The sequence below is a fragment of the Platichthys flesus genome, chromosome 15, assembly GCF_949316205.1.
Source record: "Platichthys flesus chromosome 15, fPlaFle2.1, whole genome shotgun sequence".
NCBI classification, from domain to species: domain Eukaryota; kingdom Metazoa; phylum Chordata; class Actinopteri; order Pleuronectiformes; family Pleuronectidae; genus Platichthys; species Platichthys flesus.
In genome coordinates this window covers 17,697,537-17,716,855 of record NC_084959.1, presented here as the reverse complement: position 1 = coordinate 17,716,855, position 19,319 = coordinate 17,697,537, and the positions used below count along the sequence as shown (strand labels likewise).

The following is a 19,319-nucleotide window of genomic DNA, read 5'->3' as shown; positions in this document are numbered from 1 at the left end:
AATGCATGAATGAACACCTTTCAACCTTTTTAACTGCAGACTGATTTCTATTTAAATATGTACGTAAATAAGAAATATAAGAATAACTATACAACCAGGTCAATGTATGGATACAGCTTTAAGATAACAGGGACAGAGAGAGTGAGATGTAATGAATGAAACAACATTTATCGTGTGTCGTTTCAGAAGCTGAACCTAAAATAACTTGTATTGTTAGTTGCATTAGTGTAAAGTGACAACTACAGAAATCCAACTTCCCCAAATGTCTCCTTGCACACTGGATGCCAGGAGCTGAAGATTGAGTCACAACTAATGAATCACATTCTGAAGAAGGTAGAAATCCCTCCAAGCCACTCTGATATGAACCTGTGGTAAATCTGCATAAGTTAGAGGGATACACAGTAAAAAAGCCAAATATAAACATCATTACCCATTATTTATTTATCCCACAGTTATAAGTAGCCTGGTGAAATGCAAATGCCCATGACAAAATTAGAAAGTTGCAGACTTCAAAAGGACAGAGAGGTTTTTAAAACAAAATATACTGACATTTGTGTCATAAGCACAGACTTTGCTGCCGAATTGTTGCCCAAGTCAAGGTTATGACTTAGGCCCAGAGCACAGAGTGTGTGTGGGCGTGTGCATACATGTGTGTCTATTCGTTGTTGCGTTTTTGTAACCTCCTTAAGTCCTTCTCCAGCATAAATACTAACCAAGGTTAGGTTTATGTATGAATTGGTCATGGTTTTGGTTGGGCTGTCCACAATGAATGGCAGTCAATGCAAAATCCTACCTGCACAGTCCTCTGTGTGTGTGTGTGTGTGTGTGTGTGTGTGTGTGTGTGTGTGTGTGTGTGTGTGTGTGTGTGTGTGTGTGTGTGTGTGTGTGTGTGTGTGTGTGGGTGTGTGTGTGTGTGTGTGTGTGTGTGTGTGTGTGTGTGTGTGTGTGTGTGTGTGTGTGTGTGTGTGTGTGTTGTGATGTAAGCGGGTGACATTTGGTTTTGAAGTAGATATGTAGAGAAGTCATAACATTTGGCACAGAGTCAAAACAATGTTGGAAAATAGAAAATGAGCACCTCCTGCAAAGAATGAGTAAGAGCCTGCAGGAAACGAGAAAAAGATTGGTCTAATCACGTTGTGGATAGACATCTAGAGATCATTTGTGTCTTTTGTCAATATCTAAGCTTTAAGTAGTTCTGTATTGATGTCCAAAAAACATAATTGTTGTCTAGACCCACCTCAATCAACAGAATAGTGATGGAAAAGTTGCAGAATTTGGCAAAACATAACTGTAAGCTATGATGCTCACCAAAGAATAAATATGGTATGCAAGATATCAAAGACATTGGTTGGAAACTCAGTGATGGTTAAATGCTGAATGACGAGTAAAAGTGCTTTTATTTTGAAACATCCCAAATTAATTGGTTGGAAAATGACTTGAGACAGGAAATTAACTCTGAACTCCCCATTAACCTCACATTCATTCCAGCCAGATGGCAGCGCTATGAATAGTTTGGAGTCACTCTCTGAAGCACTTAATTACATATCTGTCTTGTTGTTGTGTTGGGTGCAACGTAAATCTGACTCTTCTCCATTGAGACATCATAACCTTAACAAAAATAATCCTGCAGTAAATTCACTTGATCACCTCTGTGTCTGGAGCGTTTGTGCACCATGTCAGTTGGTTAATGTGAAATACTTTTGATTTAATGAGAAAGCGTGCTCCCCAAGAATGAATCAGGACACACATTTTTTAAACCAAACCAGGGGGTCATGTGAATAATGATGACCATGAATCAGAAGTAAAATTAAAAAATATACAATGGAGAATACAGCTCCAACATCTCACCCTAGATTTTTCTCCTTGGCAACATAACAATGATGCCTAATACAACAAATAACAAATTCAGTGTTTTAAAAGCTGTTCTAATCACGGCTGCAAGACTCATATTACAAAACAAATGCCAAATGTCCCATGGAGGAAGACTGGAAAAATAAATGATTAAGATTTCATCATATGAACTCATGTCGGGCAGCATTAATAATGGACGGAATGCAACTGAGACATGGGAACACTTCTGGCTTCATGTCAAGTTGAATTATACATGCCAATTAATGGCTATACATCCTCAGTCTCCACTGATTTATTTGATGTCATCCTCTTCTGTGTAAATTAGTTTTATTGTATCTGCGTGTTTTGCCATAAAAATACAAAAATAAAAATTGAAATTACAAAAAAATCAAGTCTGCAACAGTCTGAGGAGTCTCTCCCACTGAGATTGATACTATAAATGGAAAAAGGCAAACACACATCAATTCATAGTTTTCACAGATGGGGGACATGAGAGAATAAGACAGTGTCCCCTGTTTTGCATGCCTCATTGCAAGTGGACTACGACATCCGTGTGTCCATTTAATTAGATTCAAGTCAAAACCATATCTCTCCAATAAGCCCCAGTTCAATTCATTCCAACAGAACATAGTGTGTGCCATGGAGAACATAACCTATATGTGACAGGTCACAGTAGGGAAAGCACACTTCTTACTGACAGCATGAGTGATGGTTCTGTTCATTTAAAGTGTCCCAGTAAATCTTGACAGTGTGACAATGAGGCAGCACGTACAACACAAGGGCCCTGAAACGAAGCAGCTAAATGGAACATGGCCATCATTAATTTTATTATTCCCGCAGTGACATTTCAAAATGTTATATCATGCTGTGAATAAGGCCAATACTTCCTTTGACATGTTGATGCGTTTACAGTTAGGATTTTTATGTTTAAGGGCTTTAATGATGCTCTCACATATCTGCAGAAAAATCTGCAAATAAAATAATCTAACCCATAGAATCCACAATCCATGTCAGCACACAAATCCATGTAAACACACTCTCTCAGAATGCACTTGCAGCATATAGTCTCAGTTCTTCCCTAATGATGCAGCCGTACTGGGCCACCAGAAAACCGATGCCGGAAAGACAGAGGATTTTTTTCATTATTTTATGCCTTTATTAACAATTACCTGGTCGACAGATGGCAGCACATGAGGGGAGAGACAGACGGGGTAGAACAAGTAAGGACGGTCTCCAGCCGGCAGCCAGGAACTGGGAACAGTGCAGTTCATGGTCAATGCGTTTGGCCGGTGGGGCGAAGTGTACAACCTGTACAATACAACCTGCAATTGATTCAAAAGCGAGTCTGACATGGAGCTAAAACATATGTCTTTGCTTGATGAACTGGTGGATGTAACGTGTTAAATACAAACATTACTTTAATGCTGGGGTCGTAGTGGATGGGTTTAGAGACATAGGTCATAATTTGAAAGTACATTCTGTGATTTTGTTACAGCCCAACTCTTCCAAAATATCCCAAACTAGTCAAGGCTGGATTACACACTGGGCCAAACCCAGGCACGCGTCGGCCCAATTAAGGACTAATTAAGCAAAAATTAAACAAATACTTAACCTTGAATTACGTTATCATTACTGTACATGGCTACCGTGAGCTGGAGGGAACTTTGTGAATGTGGAGGAATGATGCCTTTGAGCTCTGCCGTTGTAATTTATGTACGAGAGTATTGCGCCATCTAGTGTAACTTATTCACTGGTGCAGACTTAAAACCAGAGGTGAATATATAATCTGACTTATTTATTTTAATTTATTTTTTTATTTTTTTTGGGGGGGGGGGGGGCTATAAATGATAGCTCAATATGAACGATGCTTTGTAGGGCATGAGCAAGTCTAATACATTTAATTTATAATATGTTTTGGGGGGATTTCTTCAACTATGTTTAAATAGAAGTTCTAAACCTCCGGATGCGGGGAAAGCGGCTCTATGGTCACGTGACTATAGATGGACTTCACGTGACCGAATGAGGAAGAAGAGTTTGTTGTAGTGGCTGCAGGTTCAGTGTGAGCAGGATGCGTGTACGTGGTGTGTTCGGGGCTCTGTGTGTGTGGGCCTTGGTGGACGCGGTGTGTCCGCTGAGCGGCGGCCTGCTCTTCCCCCGGGAGTCCTCCTCCAGAGAGCTGAAGGAGCTGAGCGGCCGCTGGGACTTCAGGGCGGACATGTCCCCCAACAGGAACCAGGGCTTCGACAAGGCATGGTACCAGAGCCGTCTATCACAGGTGAGCGGGGCACGGTGAAGCAGCTGCTCTGTTTGTCTCACTGTTTAGATCAAGAGCTTGAAATGTCTCTGAAGTTCACTTGCACTCATCTGCACTGATGCACAACCTGTAAACATCTTAGCATAAGAAACATGCACAACAACATGTTACACTACTGAGACTGTTAAGAGGGGCCAGGGGCGGGGCCAGGCGAGTCACTGGCCCTAGTCGAAATCTGATTGGCCCATTAAGTGCTCCTTCTTTATTCAAATAGTTTAATCACTTACTAACAGTTATAACCCAAAAATATGAGGATTTTTATTTTCTAATTATTTTTGAAGAACACAATGCGGTTGATAAAGGAACACATTTCAAAGTCTATTCAATGCTGTGTGGCTTTGCTCAAAGCTAGAGCGCTGACAGAAAACAAACAATGACTTAAATGTGAACCTTACTGAATCAGTAATTGTTCATGGATGTTGGACATATAATCGGCCCCGCTGTGTAAATTGTGCCCCCTTTATGGCCCCTGATTTAGAAAAAGCATTGATCCTCTGCTGTTGCTATCAGTCTGTTAGTGTCACAACAGACTAGAACAAAACTGCTTGCCAAAATCATTATTTACCTTCCAATGTCCAACCTTACCAGATCAACGTGTAGCCCATTAAAAAAAAATGTGATAATTAAAATGGCTCCCTCCTCTATGGCCTGGGACTCCTTATAATTTAGCAGTCAGCTTTGTGACACCTCATGACCCCTTAGTTCAGGGGCGTCCTCCGAGGGCCACACTAAATTATTGTTTATTATAATGTATTTGATCAATATATATTCATTTAGGGATATTTCATTGTACAATTTTGTTTCTGTAACTTTACAAAGATGCCTCTAACTTGGTGCCTTATTAAAATATTAAGTTAGGGTTGGGTTTTCATTTTGTAACCATTTTCAACCACTGATATTATAGCATAGTGGTGCAAGCATACCCTTTCAAAGAGCAATGAACTTAATACTCAAGAATATTCAGTCTGACATTTGAATTAATATTAAAAAAAAGTAAATATCCTTGATGAATAAAACAAATAAAATATCTACACAACCACAACAATAGATACAATTTCTTCAAAACTTTATTTGTCACGTGCACAACAATCACATTACAGCAGTCGCTGGCTATGAAATTCTTGGGTCTCTCTAACCATGCTCAAAAATATGTGCGTGCGTGTGTACACATGTATCACGAACACTGGACCAATCAAACAAACCGAAGTGAACTTCTGTTCTGGTCCTGATAAAGTGAGCTCAGGTCAGCAGGAGTGTAGAGGGAGAACACTAAGACAGAGACTAAACCAACCACTGCTAATGCTGTGATCCTGAAACAGCTGCACAAATAATTTGTCAATTGTCGTCCAACGTTGAAACTCTGTATTCACACTTATGTTGACACTTTCCAACATGTACCTCCTCTTTTTATCTCTGCTACACAGTTAGTCAGTGAGTGAGGGACAGGGGGCCCCTGGGCCTGAAAGAAAATGAGAGACAGAGCAGCTTTTCTTCGTGGCACTACACAGATTTCACTCATGATCTACTCACCACTATGCCGATGGAGTGTTTGGTGAAGTATTCAAGTCCACAGAAAACTTCTGGAGTTTTAGGGGTAAACAGGGTTGCAGCCAAACTCTACGCAATTTAAGTAAATGGTGACTAATTCTTCAAACTTAAAAAAAACCCACAGAAAACCGATTAAATATCTCCATACTGCTGCTGCAGTGTTATTCAAGTGTCATTTACACCATAATTTTAACCTTAATGTCCACTGTGATCCACGTGTGAACACGGCTCCAGTCGAGGTTATCAGAGGACGTTTAAGCTAAAAACACAGTGTAAATGACGCCATTTCGAGTTGAATCTGAATGTCAGGGTCTTCCGGACACTTGGATGACACCACAGGAGCAGAATGGAGACATGTTTTCTGAAGAATCAAGATTCAAGAAATTTTATTATCAAATGCACAACAATAACATTAAGCAGTTGCTGGCAGTGAAATGCTTGAGTCACAGGCTCTCTTTGAGCAATGCTCAGGTAATTACAACCTAAGAAATAAAATAGAAATAGTGTAAAATAGAATAAAATAGAATATCAACATTTTAATTAGAAAATAAAGTATATATATATAAATATATATAAAAACAGCTGAAGACAACAACAGTGCAATTTGTGCAATGGTACAAATATGCAAATATGTCACGGGCTAGTTTGGTGGAGTTATTGCAGTTAAGAGGAGTTTAAAAGTCTTATGGCCTGGGGGAAGAAACTGTCTCTGAGCCTGGTGGTGCGGGCCCGGATGTTTCGGTACCGTCGGCCAGATGGCAACAGGCAAACATTTTTATGGCTGGGGTTAAAACACTGTTCACTGAAATTGATTGCTTCATTTCACCTAGACTGGCCCAGTGATTGACATGCCAGTTCCTGCCAGCTACAATGACATCACCCAGGACCCCGCACTAAGAGATTTCATTGGCTGGGTGTGGTACGAGCGAGAGGTGGTGGTGCCTGCCCGCTGGATCGCAGATGAGGGAACCAGAGTGGTTCTCAGAGTGGGAAGTGCTCACTATTATTCAGTGGTGGTGAGTATCCCACATCTCTCCTTCCTAACAACTCTAGCAGTTATTCAATAGCCAGCCAATGTTTGAAGCCAACTACTATGTTCATGTCATCATCCTTCATCTAAATCACTCTTTATGGGGTTGTATAGCTTCCCCGATAGAGCTGGCGGCCCATGTTCTCTCCCCCCCTTTCAAACTTAGCTTTCTGTCTTTGTTAAACCAAAAAATCACTATTGACCTGTTATCTCCATCTTTGCAGTGGGTGAACGGGGTGAAAGTGACCGAGCATAAGGGTGGCCATCTTCCTTTTGAGGCTGAGATAGGCAGTTTACTCCGCAAGGACCCTTCTTCACCATGCAGGATCACCATCGCTGTCAACAACACCCTGACTCTGGAGACGCTTCCTCCAGGAAACATCCAGCACATGGATGACCGCACCAAGTAAACTCACTCTCCAAAGTGTTAAATAAAACACTAATTTGATGACAATCTTATAAACACAGAACAATGAAAATTCACTCAATATCTACTCAACACTATGCTGACATACACACCGGGAAACCCACTGCACACAAACTCTCGCCCAAGTGCACAGATGTGTTTCTGTGTACTTGGATGACACCACACGAGCAGTATAGAGGCATGTTGTGTTTTTTTCTGTTGTTTTATTACGTCTGAAGAAGTGGTCACCAGGTACTTGTATTGGATTTGGCAGCAACACTGTATATGTTAACATCTTTTACAGTTTTAGAGGCATTTGATTTAGAGATTCAGACTTTTGTGTCAGGATGCAACTAAAAGTGTTTCTCTAAATTAATCAACTAAATGCTTCATCTATGAAATGAAAAGAAATGTAATTTCTTTACAGGTATCCTAAAGGTTTCTTTGTGCAAAACATCTACTTTGATTTCTTCAACTATGCTGGGCTACATCGTCCTGTGGTGCTGTACACTACTCCTAAAGCATATGTGGATGACATCACTGTGGTGACTGACTTCTTGGATAACACTGGTAAATGAATGCAACTAAACAACTTATTTATTTAGTTTCTAACATGCAAACTGGTGATTTACTAAATGTTGGGTTTATGTCTGTTCATTATACATAAGTGTTTGCTCCTGTGTTTTAGGTCTGGTCAAATACACAGTGTCAGTCCAAGGTGCTTCTTCAGCCACCCTGAAGGTGACTCTGCTGGACAAAGACAGACACTGTGTGGCCTCCTCCAGTGAACCATCTGGAGTGCTCAAAGTAGTGGATGTCAATCTGTGGTGGCCGTTTTTGATGCATGAGAATCCAGGTTATCTCTACACTTTGGAGGTAAGACAGCCTGCGTGACAAAACGACTTAGTCAGCTTGAAGGGTAAGATCACTGGCTACCTCCATACTAATGTTTTCATTTTAAACCAGCTTTTCAAAACTTAAATAATCTCTGTCACCATCGCTTTAAGCGCATTTCAATAACTAGAAGGGCATATGAGGTGTAAGTTGTGAATGATCTTCTAAACTCACTGTTGTTTTGTCATGATTAGGGGTGTAATGGTTCATGTATCTGAACTGAGCATTTCAGCTATGAGCCTTTCGGTCCAGTAAGCTTGTGTACCGAACGTATGGAGCAATATAACATGCAAAATTATTTGTTTAGAAATACATCTTTTTGAAATTGCCACTTGTTCACTTCAAATTCCAGGTTCAGTTAATGGCAGCCGATGAGAGATCAACCTATGAAGATGTGTACTCTCTACCAGTCGGCATCCGCACTGTTAACGTGACCAGCACCAAGTTCCTCATCAACAACAAGCCCTTCTACTTCCATGGAGTCAATAAACATGAGGATTCTGACGTGAGTACCACTAGATGGCAGCAAATTCTTAACAAGAGGAACTAGTCTCATTCAGTCTCATTGAAGGAAACTTACCGTTCCCAATGTTGACGCTAGCTGCATTAGCATCTACAGACAGTTTCTAATTAATAGACATGAATATGTTAAATAAAAATATGTTCTGGAAAAAGTGGATCCAGCTCAATAATCTAATGCAACCCATTCTGTTGACCTTGCGTGTTAGATTCGAGGTAAAGGCTTGGACTGGCCCCTGATTGTCAAGGACTTTAACCTACTGAAGTGGTTGGGGGCCAACTCTTTTCGCACCAGCCACTACCCGTACGCTGAGGAGATCCTGCAGATGTGTGATCGTCACGGCATCGTAGTGATCGATGAGTGTCCGGGAGTGGGCATCAAAGACATGTGAGTGTCTCTGACCTTTGGGTGACAGTTCAAAGTGGTCAACAGCATTTACATTTTACTTTAGGACCCAGTTTATGAGGACAGATCACCAACTTACCCCTGATGCTCACTATCACTGTTCTTGAAAACCTCATGTCTGCTCTTTAATTTGAGCCACAAAATGATTATAAATGCCAGAAACTTCACCTGATTTAAAGTATTGTTGTGCGATGCAGGCTACATTAAACACTGGACTCACCCACTATCAAAACCAATTAATTCATCCAGTTGAATTAATTAAATGCAGGTTAGTTTAGTTTGATTTGCTCAGAAACAGCTCAGCATTGTCAAAATCTTATAACAGATATTCAATTTTTACCTTTACACATCTCATCCCAGTAATCAAAGCTTTTAATACTTTTGCAGTTAAATATTCCAGCATTGTTGTGATTGAAAAACATTCAAACTTAAAACACACATTCATGTCTCCATTGGGATTAATAACACCATTATGAGGTCAAAATTCACATTTAGGCCTGGAAAACAAATCAACATTTTCGTAAATCACAGATGCACTTCAGTTCGCTTACACATAAAAAAAAAAAATTGGTGACCATGATTAACGTTATAGCTACTAAATAAACATAAAGGCATTGTCATTAAGAGCATGTTCCCAGGCAAAGTACAACCGAGCTGCCAGTGTGGTGGTAGACTCGTTTTTTGATAAATTGTGTTAAGATACATGAATATTTTATAAAACATAAAAACTTTTTCCCAGCCAATGTCAATACACTAATTCAATACTGTTTTCTTATATACTCTGTCTTTGTACTCTTTACCAGTCGTAGTTTTAGAAACGCCTCCCTCAACCATCACCTGGTCGTCATGGATGAGCTTGTACGTCGGGACAAGAACCATCCTTCGGTGGTCATGTGGTCAGTGGCCAACGAACCCGCCGCGGAGATGCCACCTGCTGAATTTTATTTCAAGTGAGTGTTAGTAGATGTGAAGCACTGAGTGGACCAACCCATGACATAATTTGTCAAACACAATGTGACTTTTTGGCTTGTCAGTTGCTGGAACTACTTTTTTTACTACTTAGATTTTTTCCCTTGTTTTGCACTTTGCCTTTATTTGATAGTCAACAGTGTAGAGACAGAGAAGAAATGTGTCATCACGACGCCCCTGAATGACCCAAAATGTAAGACATTTGTGAGCTGTTCGCACGGGCGTCTGTAAAAGAGGTTCTGATTTGCTTGTCAGTCAGTGCGGCCTATCCCTGTACGCTAATGCCTGGAATGCAGTGTGAGTAGTAATGGAGCCGCCCTGAACAGTCACAGCTGGAGCTCAGTAATGGCTCGAGGCTTCAGGGAGACAAGCAAGACAAACAAATACTCCACCTGCAAAATGGCCATAGTAAAGCAGTATAGGACTGTATGTGTGTGGTGGGCAGAGTTAACATATACAGAAAGTCGAGGGCACAAATAAATGTGTAACAAGACAGGCTGAATCAACAGTTTTCGTATTTACAATTGACTCCCCTTTGTTTTCCTCCAGAACCTTGATAAAACACACCAAAGCTCTGGACCCTACCCGGCCTGTCACTTACATCACGGACAGTAACTATGCTAGGGACAGAGGGGTGAGTCTTTTTCTCATTACAATATCAGCAGTATACCCAGGTGAGAAAAGGAATTGTGGGCAGACACGTGATGTGTTGTTGGTGCATGCTATTTTGAGGCACTGGAAATATTAACTGATAACTAACCAAAACCAGGTCTGAAGTAAATGGCGGAGTATTTCACTGCACAGCCTTTCACCTGCATCGTTGGGTGCAAAATTGTAATACCTTCTGCTTGTTAAAAACATAGTTTGTCCATTACTTCCCTATTAAATTTCCTTTGCTGTGTTCTTTCTAACTACCGGGCAAATCAATCCTCATGTAAACCCTCAAAATAGCGGCCTGCTAAGGTGGATTTAAAGAGAATGGCAGGTGGAGCTCTGATTGATTTATTGTATGTTGCAACCGGAAAAACACCCATGATGAGTTGACTACCCTTTTGAATCATGCACCTTGTGCAGCTACCTTAATGTTCTTTTTTATTATTTAGGGATAAAGGGACATTTTTTTTATTTTGTGCCTCTCAGTGCTGCAACTCTGATCGTGGCACTTGATCTGAATCTTCTTATACAATATTGTTATGGTCTCTAGTGAATCAAATGCAGGGCTTGGCGGAAAAATAAGGGAGTAAAAGTTGTGTTGACATGTTATCCTTCAGCGTTTTATCTGCTCAAATTCTGAAGCTCTTGTTGACATCCTTGAGAGTTTTTCACATTCCTGTGCTGTGAGTAATGTCTTTAGGGGTGATGTTTGTATCCTAAAGCTTCTGATTAGAAACACTGACTACTGCAGCCCCGAAGTTGTGATGGCCCCCGGCTTGGTGAACATAGATTCTCTGAATTCATGATTCAAACACTGTTAATTTACTGAAGGCAGCAGCCACTTCTGAACTTGTGAGCAGTCACTGCGGCAACTCCCTGTCAGGGTCAAAAGACTCCACATGTCAAGCACAAAACTATATATTTGTCTTAATAACGAATAAATGCTATTTCTAGCAAATGTCAATCTATAAGGAGTTGAGGTTATTGTCACAGCCTTTATTTGAGATTTCTGTTAATCGAACAGTGTTTTGAGTATCGTAAGTCATGTATTCTATCATGTCCCCAGGCTCCCTATGTGGATGTGATCTGTGTGAACAGTTACTTCTCCTGGTACCACGATCCAGGCCACCTGGAGGTCATCTCCATCCAGCTCAACAATCAGTTTGAGAACTGGTATGGAAAGTACCAGAAACCCATCATTCAGAGCGAATATGGGGCAGATGCAGTGCCGGGGCTTCACAGTGTGAGGAATTGCACACATGCACATTCAATGACTCATCAGTTATACTTTCATGTTTTGTAGTCTCCTAAGGCAGCATTCCTTTCATGCTCCAGGACCCACCCGTGATGTTTACTGAGGAGTACCAGAAGGTTGTCCTGCAGAACTACCACGACGTGTTTGACCAGAAGAGGAGGCAGTATGTTGTGGGTGAACTTATCTGGAACTTTGCTGATTTCATGACTTCACAAGGTACGAGAGCCGCAAAGCACAGCAACCTGTAGAACCAGACCTGTTGTCCTTTCTCCCAGTGTAAACACAATGCTCACACACACGGCTCACCCTGCATTAACACCTGATGCTCAGAGGCACACTACAAGTAATGTAGAGGAAGACAATGTTTCGCGGCAGATACATACACGCTTATAATTCACTTGCTGTGGCTTATTGTGTGAACCCACAGTTGTCGTGCTCTAATTATACTCACACAAGTATCAATCCATGTTCTACACAAACATCATTGTGATGGCAGTTTTGTAGAAGCTGTCGAAAGGAGAGCTCAGAGAGCAGCTGATGCCGTACGCAGAAGAGTTTAATTCGGATGCATAAAGGAGACCAGAAGGTGGAACAATTCACAAACGCCAAGAGAGCAACATGAACAATTGTCACCTCAAGTCGGGAGATGTCTCCCACAGCATCCCAATATATCTCCTTCTACTTGCGTCACCCATTCTAACAGCTCATCCATGAATGACTAGAAGTGCTGTCACTCTCTAGATTACATGTAGGTGTCGCATCCTATTGGATAGGGGAGCCTCAAGTATGCATACCTAAATCCCGTTGTGTCATTACGTCTTGCCACTGGTGTAATACACAAAAGAGGTGGACTTTGGTGACTCTGTCTAGGGCATCTGAATTGGGTTGACAAGTGTGTTGTCATCCAGGTGATTTCATTTCTGGGTGAACTATCCCTTGTTTTAAAATATGATCTGATCTTCATCTAAGTAACATGTATAGACAAACACACAACGAATTATAGTCTTTTGTGTGTGTATGGACCACACCCATTAAACCTTCACAGAACTGCTGGAAGAAGTCATCTTAACTGGTCCAACTACTTTGACAGGAATAATGACCTCAAACAAACGTTTTCAGAAACCGCAGCTCAGACCTGCACAAAACAATATTCCCACACACGTGCCTGGTAATGTTAACTGGTCAGTCCACTGCATCTCTTGTGACCTGGGTCATCAAGACGCTCACAGTGAATCCTCTGGAGAATATCCTGCTCTAGTCTCACAAGCTTGTTTTCGGCGAGACATGCTTCACATCACTCAGAATGCTTCTTTGTCAAACTCCAGGTTTTCTAACTCCTGACAACAAACATCTTTCTTTGACGTCCTGAAGATTTCACATACATATGTTTGACTGATGTATTTAATATGGATACAAATCATACAATGTGTGTATAACTACTTAAAAAAGATTGTTTGTTCATAGATCAGATGATGAACTGACCATATTTAAGACAAATGGAAACATAAACGCAGATATTCTCTTACTTTTCTTCATACATGGGAACACTTGAATGTGTATAGTTTTATAGTCAAGTACTGTATTTGACTTTCTTTATATGAAGGTCTTTATACTGAATCATTTTTATCTAAATTCAACTTTTTCTCTAGTTGCACTGCTGAGCTAACTTGTCATCGTACCATTGTTAACTTGCATATGACAAACTTCCCACTACTACACACACATATAGATTCAGTTGGTGCTCTGCTTTCCTTTTGCATTGTTCAAGCTTACCATACCTTTAGGAAGTCGTACAAAAGGTGTCACTGTTGCCTCCTATAAGTGTGGGAAGACCAGCGCTGATTTCTTGCTCACTTTCTGACCCCTAACACATCTATTTTTGCCCTCTTCCATTACCTCTAAGTTGAACTTAACTTTCCTGCTATTGCCAATACAGGAGGCATAGCTTACTCTGAAAGAAAATCTCTTCACACATGAATCGATCTGCGTATGGCCAGACAAAAGGCTCCTTTATTTTGTGACCTGTGCGTGACAAGGCTGTTGTTGATCTGCAGGAATCACACGTGTGGTGGGGAACAAGAAGGGTGTTTTCACCAGGCAGAGGCAGCCCAAAGCAGCAGCGTTCATCCTGAGACAGAGGTACTGGAGCCTGGCTAACGAAACAGGCAGACTTCCACCTTGGGCCAAGTACCCCTGCTCGCTCTGATACCTGCACCTGGAACAGGACAGGCTCAAGACCACGTGAGCCACTACACTTTGTGGGAAGTTGCTGGTGAAATTCATGTCTCTTGAGGAAATTTACTTAAACACGTCCTTCAAGATCTTCTCAGTGTGTGAAAAGTCAGACCACCATGAAATACAAATCAGCTATGCTATTTCTATGGTTTGCATTTATGAACCACAAACACTATTCAGAGGTTTTCCAGCAATCTGAAACATGTTTCTGAACATGAAAACATTCTTTGATGCTGATTAAAACTTCTAGGGCTGAATAGCAGAGTTCATATTTTATAATAATGTTTTAATTGTGATACTGTTTCATTAGGATAAACCTAATGTGAGTCAAGAATGGATGAAACGAGTGACACTCATTCAGTTGATACAAGATGTTCTGATATAGATTTGTGACGTGGTGCATCTCAGTTGCTGCCATAAAAAGGTAATGTGACAACCAATGAAAATCATCGGTGACAAAAATCTGACCTTTCCTCCAGTCAGATGATAGAGAACACCAGACAAATGACATATCACCACAAAGCCACTGTAAAGGAAATTTGTCGCCAAACTAGTTCCTCTGTCATTCCTCTACTTTGTACAAATAATCTGATTCAGGTCGTTTGATACATTCTTTCAATGTGAATTACAATGCTGAGTGTAATCCCAATGAAGTGCTTTATTTTTTTATATGAATCTAGAAATTAAAGACAAAATGAGATTTATATGCAAACTGTATTTTTTTTTATCCCCCCTTAACATTTTTAACTTAACTCACGATGCAGCTTTGTAGTGCGTGTTCTTTACAGTCAAACTAAATGTATTCAAAGAGTCAATATAATATTTAACCTAGAGGGTAGCATGATGACCCATTGATTGTTGATGGTGGCATGACTGTAATCAGACCTGACACTAACAGAGACTCTGCTTGACCTTTGTGTTACAGCTGGACAATATTTAGTCTACTCTAGTCTTTGCAAACACACTGGCTGAAAGTTTTCTTACTTACAAGACAATTTATAAAAAGCTTTCCTTTGGCCTAGCAAATCAGCCGTTAGGCAAGTTTTCCCCTAATTTTTGCAACACAATTGGATTCAGTTCTTTTGCAACTGCCGTTTACACAATTTTGTCACATAATTGCATCGATTTGTCCGTCTTTGAACACGCTGTTATTTCAACAACTTCCTCGTAACATTAAAACCATAAACAGAGTCTCTTATCAGTGCTGATTCTGACCAGCGAGACATGACTCATAAATATATATATATATATATATATATATATATATATATATATATATATATATATATATTATTATTATCATTTGTTGGCCACACAAACATCCAAGGTTTCGACACATGCTTCTTTTAGCTGTTTGAGGGATACAGCCTGCTTTATCCAAGGTTGTTGTTTAATGGCAATTCATTGCATTTGCTCCTGTGTTTATGCTTTTGAATCTAAAGAATCCTTCAAAGTTCCTTGTTTTCTTGATACCTAAATACTTTATACATTGGTTTTAAGGGAAATTTAAAATTATAACTAGAATGGCACTCATTAGAGCATATATCCTCTGTAAGGCCAAACAGTCCCTCTTTAAATTCAGTCAATCTAATTTTGAAATGAAAGGAAGGGAATATTATTTCCTGCATCTGCCCCTTTGTCCAGATATGTGTCAAAATTGAATAGGTTCATTTTTCTCATCCCTCAACCAACTTTTGTGGAAATCCAGTTAGTAGTTTCTGCCTTATGACACTGAAAAATAGACATGGGTAAAACGTGTCTCCTTGGCAGAGGAGGTTACAGACTTCTACTATAACTACAGATTCACCACCTACCATTATGTCACATGCTGTTCAGATTAGTCATCGTAGGGAGTGTTGTAAAATCAAGGAAGTAAGGACCAATGACCTCATCAGGGAAACGTGATAGAATATTTACCTTGCTGTATCAGAACAAGTCAGTAGTGTTTTGTTGGTTTATTCATTCTTCTGCTTCAGATTAACCACTAAGTGATCTGTCATAATACAGCTCCAACGACAATCTATTCCATCTGCAGTCCTTTTTCTGTTCAAACATGAATTCCAACGTTTATCTTTAGTCGTCTGAGTTAGTCACACCAAGCTGATATTTTTCAAAGTTTATCTTGACGTTTGAGTTTCAGCAGATGAAAAAAAGGTGAAATGGTATCTATGGTGAGCTGAGGGACAGAAACACAGAGTGAATTTAGCTTCAACAAGACTGTAAATGTGGTAAACATTCATGGAACTTCAGACTTTTGAATCCTCATTTTAAGTTTGAGCTCTAGAAACAGGACTTTTAAATGCCAGTGTGAACAGGTGCAGAATTAAATTAAACAAAACTTGTTTTAACTTTTCATGACCCGGGAATGAACTCCCCTTTTATTCCTCATGTTCTTCGCCTGTCCAATTGATGTTTCGGTAAAATGTTTTCGTTCCTTCCCCAAGATTCAAAAAGATTCCTTTATCTGTTATTTATATTAGGGCTGAACGATTTGGGGAAATAATCTAATTGCGATTTTTTTTCCCCCAAAATTGCGATTGCGATTTAATATGCGATTTTTTTCTCCCAAAAAAAACATAATGAATGATTTAAATATGACCAACCCAATATTAGATACATTTACTGTACAATATTCTTTCCCACATTTTTATTTAACTGTTCATTACAGCAACAAGAAAAACAAATCAGTGTGCATTTAAGTAATTTAATCAAAGTCATTGTAAGTATAAACACAAGGATTGCACTTTTTTCTTTATTGTAGGTGTCTTACTGCTCCCAAGTCAGTAACATTTCCAGTGTTGGGAAGGATACTTTGAAAACGTATTCCGTTACAGAATACATGCCCACCGATTTGAGTAACGTATTCTGAATACTTGGATTACTTCCACATTGAATCCATTTTTATAAGTGTTGGAAAGCGGCGTTGTTATAGTCAGTGGAGCAGAAGCTGTTTAAGCTCTGTGTCCGCGGATGCGGCGGGCCAGCTGGATGCGCTGGAAGGGCAGCTTGCGGATCAGCAGCTCCGTAGATTCCCGTTCATGTCCGGGTGGTCGTGCAGCGGTATGGAGGCGCCGGGCCTCAACAGGAACACCCACATGCTGAACACCTCCGTCTCGCAGATGTGCATGTATGTGACCGGGGGGCTCTGGAGCCCCGCCGCCCCGGAGCACGGCTTGCTTTTCCGCGGAGTGATTTTCAGGTCCGCCGCCCGCACCGCGGTCAGCAGCGGCATGAGCTCGCTCTGTGAGTCCGCCACGTCGGCCGAAGACTTTAGAACCCTGTAGGTGACGCAGGCTTGCTTCGCTAACTTCTGGATCAGAGGAGTTTTGTGGTCCCGCGGGTGCGGACAGCAGCCCAGAGCCCTACTCTCGTTTGCACGTTTTAATCGCGCACGCTGCGATTAGAAAATCGCGTTTTATCAAATCGCGATTTTATCGCAAATGCAATTAATCGTTCAGCCCTAATTTATATCATTATAATTTTTCTATATGTTCCCTTTTTGTTTATGAGGAGCTGATAGTTTTGACACAGCTCTTGATTCACAGCCAAAACTTTCTACGCCTTTTTTTTCCTGCTGTGTTCAAATTAAATTTTAAGTGAAAGCTTAAACTCTTGACTATTGTTTTTAAGACCAATTGTTGACTCATTCAATGTGATGATTAAACTCTGCAGTAATCACAATTTCATTTAATAACTTAAGGGGTAGTTTCAGAGGGAATGTTTTAATGGTAGATCATTTCCACATGACAATGAAACAATAAAAAATGTACTCATGTCAACCTTTTCCACAGTTTTCCCTTAAGAGAATATGGATTTGAACAGATTCTTTTCTCCGGCCCCTCCTACCATTCATGTAACACTTTTCCATGTAAGAAAATACAGCATTTTAAAACATATTTGGCAATACAGAAGCAAACCCGGTAAGTTTTCCTCCACAAAGAAATTTTATGCTGACACATGGATTCCTATAGCCCTCCAACCCCTCAACTTTTATTTAAACTAAAATAACCCAGAATGTTAACAGTCTATACAGCTAAAGGGCATAATTAATGATGAAAAGGAACATTACAATCATGTAGTTCAACAGTGTGTGTTCGTAGCTAACAAACATGTCCTAGCTAGAATAAAATAAAGATGAGAATAATACAGTGGAGTTCAGGTAGGGAAAAACGGAACGGCCATTGATTTGACAGAATTTTGTCCGGCATTTTCTGAAAGGATTTTTGCACCGACGCTGGATATTAAATCTTTGGGAATTAACCAATTAATCCGATTACATCTTAAGTTACCATTCTTCGTTTTACAAGGCTGTTACTGTTACTTGTCTTTGGCTCAAGGCCTAGTGATCATACAGAAGGCACTTTTATTGGCATTGGTGATGCAACTAACATGGCAGTTATACCTCAGTGCCTAAGCGAATATTCATGGGAATGCGATATCAACCATTTTGACCTTTTCTTTTTTTATATACATAATCACAACATTGTGGTCCTTTTACCAGCAAATGTCTTCAAACATTTAACATCCAAATTCCATCTTTAAAGTAACTGCACATAACTTAGTGTAATAGGTTTGCATATGACTGGAACCATTAATGTAATGATAGGCTAATTTCTGTTGTCAGCTCTATGGTCAATGCTCATAGGATCCGTAGCCGTTACCAAAAACCAGCAAGTAATGTTAGATTGAGTCCACATGCAGAACGACTTCTCACTGTTGTGTAAGTGATTGCTCATTGTTGTCTTGTATGAGCACACGCTTCCCCAGGAAAAGGACAAAGACAAAATAGTGATGCAATTGTACGTTCTCATTCTGACAATAAATGAATGAGAACCAGATGTGACCCTGCCCAGGTAGAACTGTATGGAAGATCTTAAGAGATGACTTTGAGAAATGATTGAAACTCTGCTACTAATCATAGTCAAAGTAACAGAACTGGCAACCAGTTTCTATAGTGAGTCACAGCGTTTGGATGAGTTTATCCTCCAGGCAGCCCGTGGTTCACACTCACTTCTGTGTGGTATTGAAATAAAGTTGCAGAGAAAACACAGGAAATGTGTATAAAGGACCAGTGTGTAGAATTTAGTTTTCTTCTAGAGGTGAAGTTGCAGATAGCAGCCAACTGAATACACCCTAGAACCACCATTTCCAAACATGTAGAGGAGCCTTCAGTGGTCTTCAAGTAACATAAAAACACGAGAACCTATCTAAAGTCACTGTAGAAACATGACAGGTTCT

The 19,319-nt window shown here is 40.2% G+C and overlaps 1 protein-coding gene across 1 annotated transcript; it reads left to right on the top strand.

The window, feature by feature from the left end:
- The first annotated feature begins 3,866 nt into the window (after positions 1 to 3,866).
- Positions 3,867 to 14,785, top strand: gusb (glucuronidase, beta). Its single transcript, XM_062406214.1, has 12 exons — positions 3,867 to 4,126; positions 6,544 to 6,729; positions 6,968 to 7,149; positions 7,577 to 7,719; positions 7,838 to 8,025; positions 8,396 to 8,548; positions 8,772 to 8,950; positions 9,772 to 9,918; positions 10,487 to 10,571; positions 11,658 to 11,834; positions 11,927 to 12,062; positions 13,901 to 14,785. The coding sequence occupies exons 1-12, from the start codon at positions 3,920 to 3,922 to the stop codon at positions 14,050 to 14,052; spliced, it is 1,935 nt and encodes a 644-aa protein (XP_062262198.1). The 5' UTR covers positions 3,867 to 3,919; the 3' UTR covers positions 14,053 to 14,785.
- The last annotated feature ends 4,534 nt before the right edge of the window (positions 14,786 to 19,319 follow it).

Coding starts and splice junctions, on each gene's coding strand:
- gusb (XM_062406214.1), top strand. CDS start 3,920: ATGCGTGTACGTGGTGTGTTCGGGGCTCTGTGTGTGTGGGCCTTGGTG. Junction 4,127..6,543: donor ACCAGAGCCGTCTATCACAG/GTGAGCGGGGCA, acceptor CATTTCACCTAG/ACTGGCCCAGTGATTGACAT. Junction 7,720..7,837: donor TGACTTCTTGGATAACACTG/GTAAATGAATGC, acceptor CCTGTGTTTTAG/GTCTGGTCAAATACACAGTG.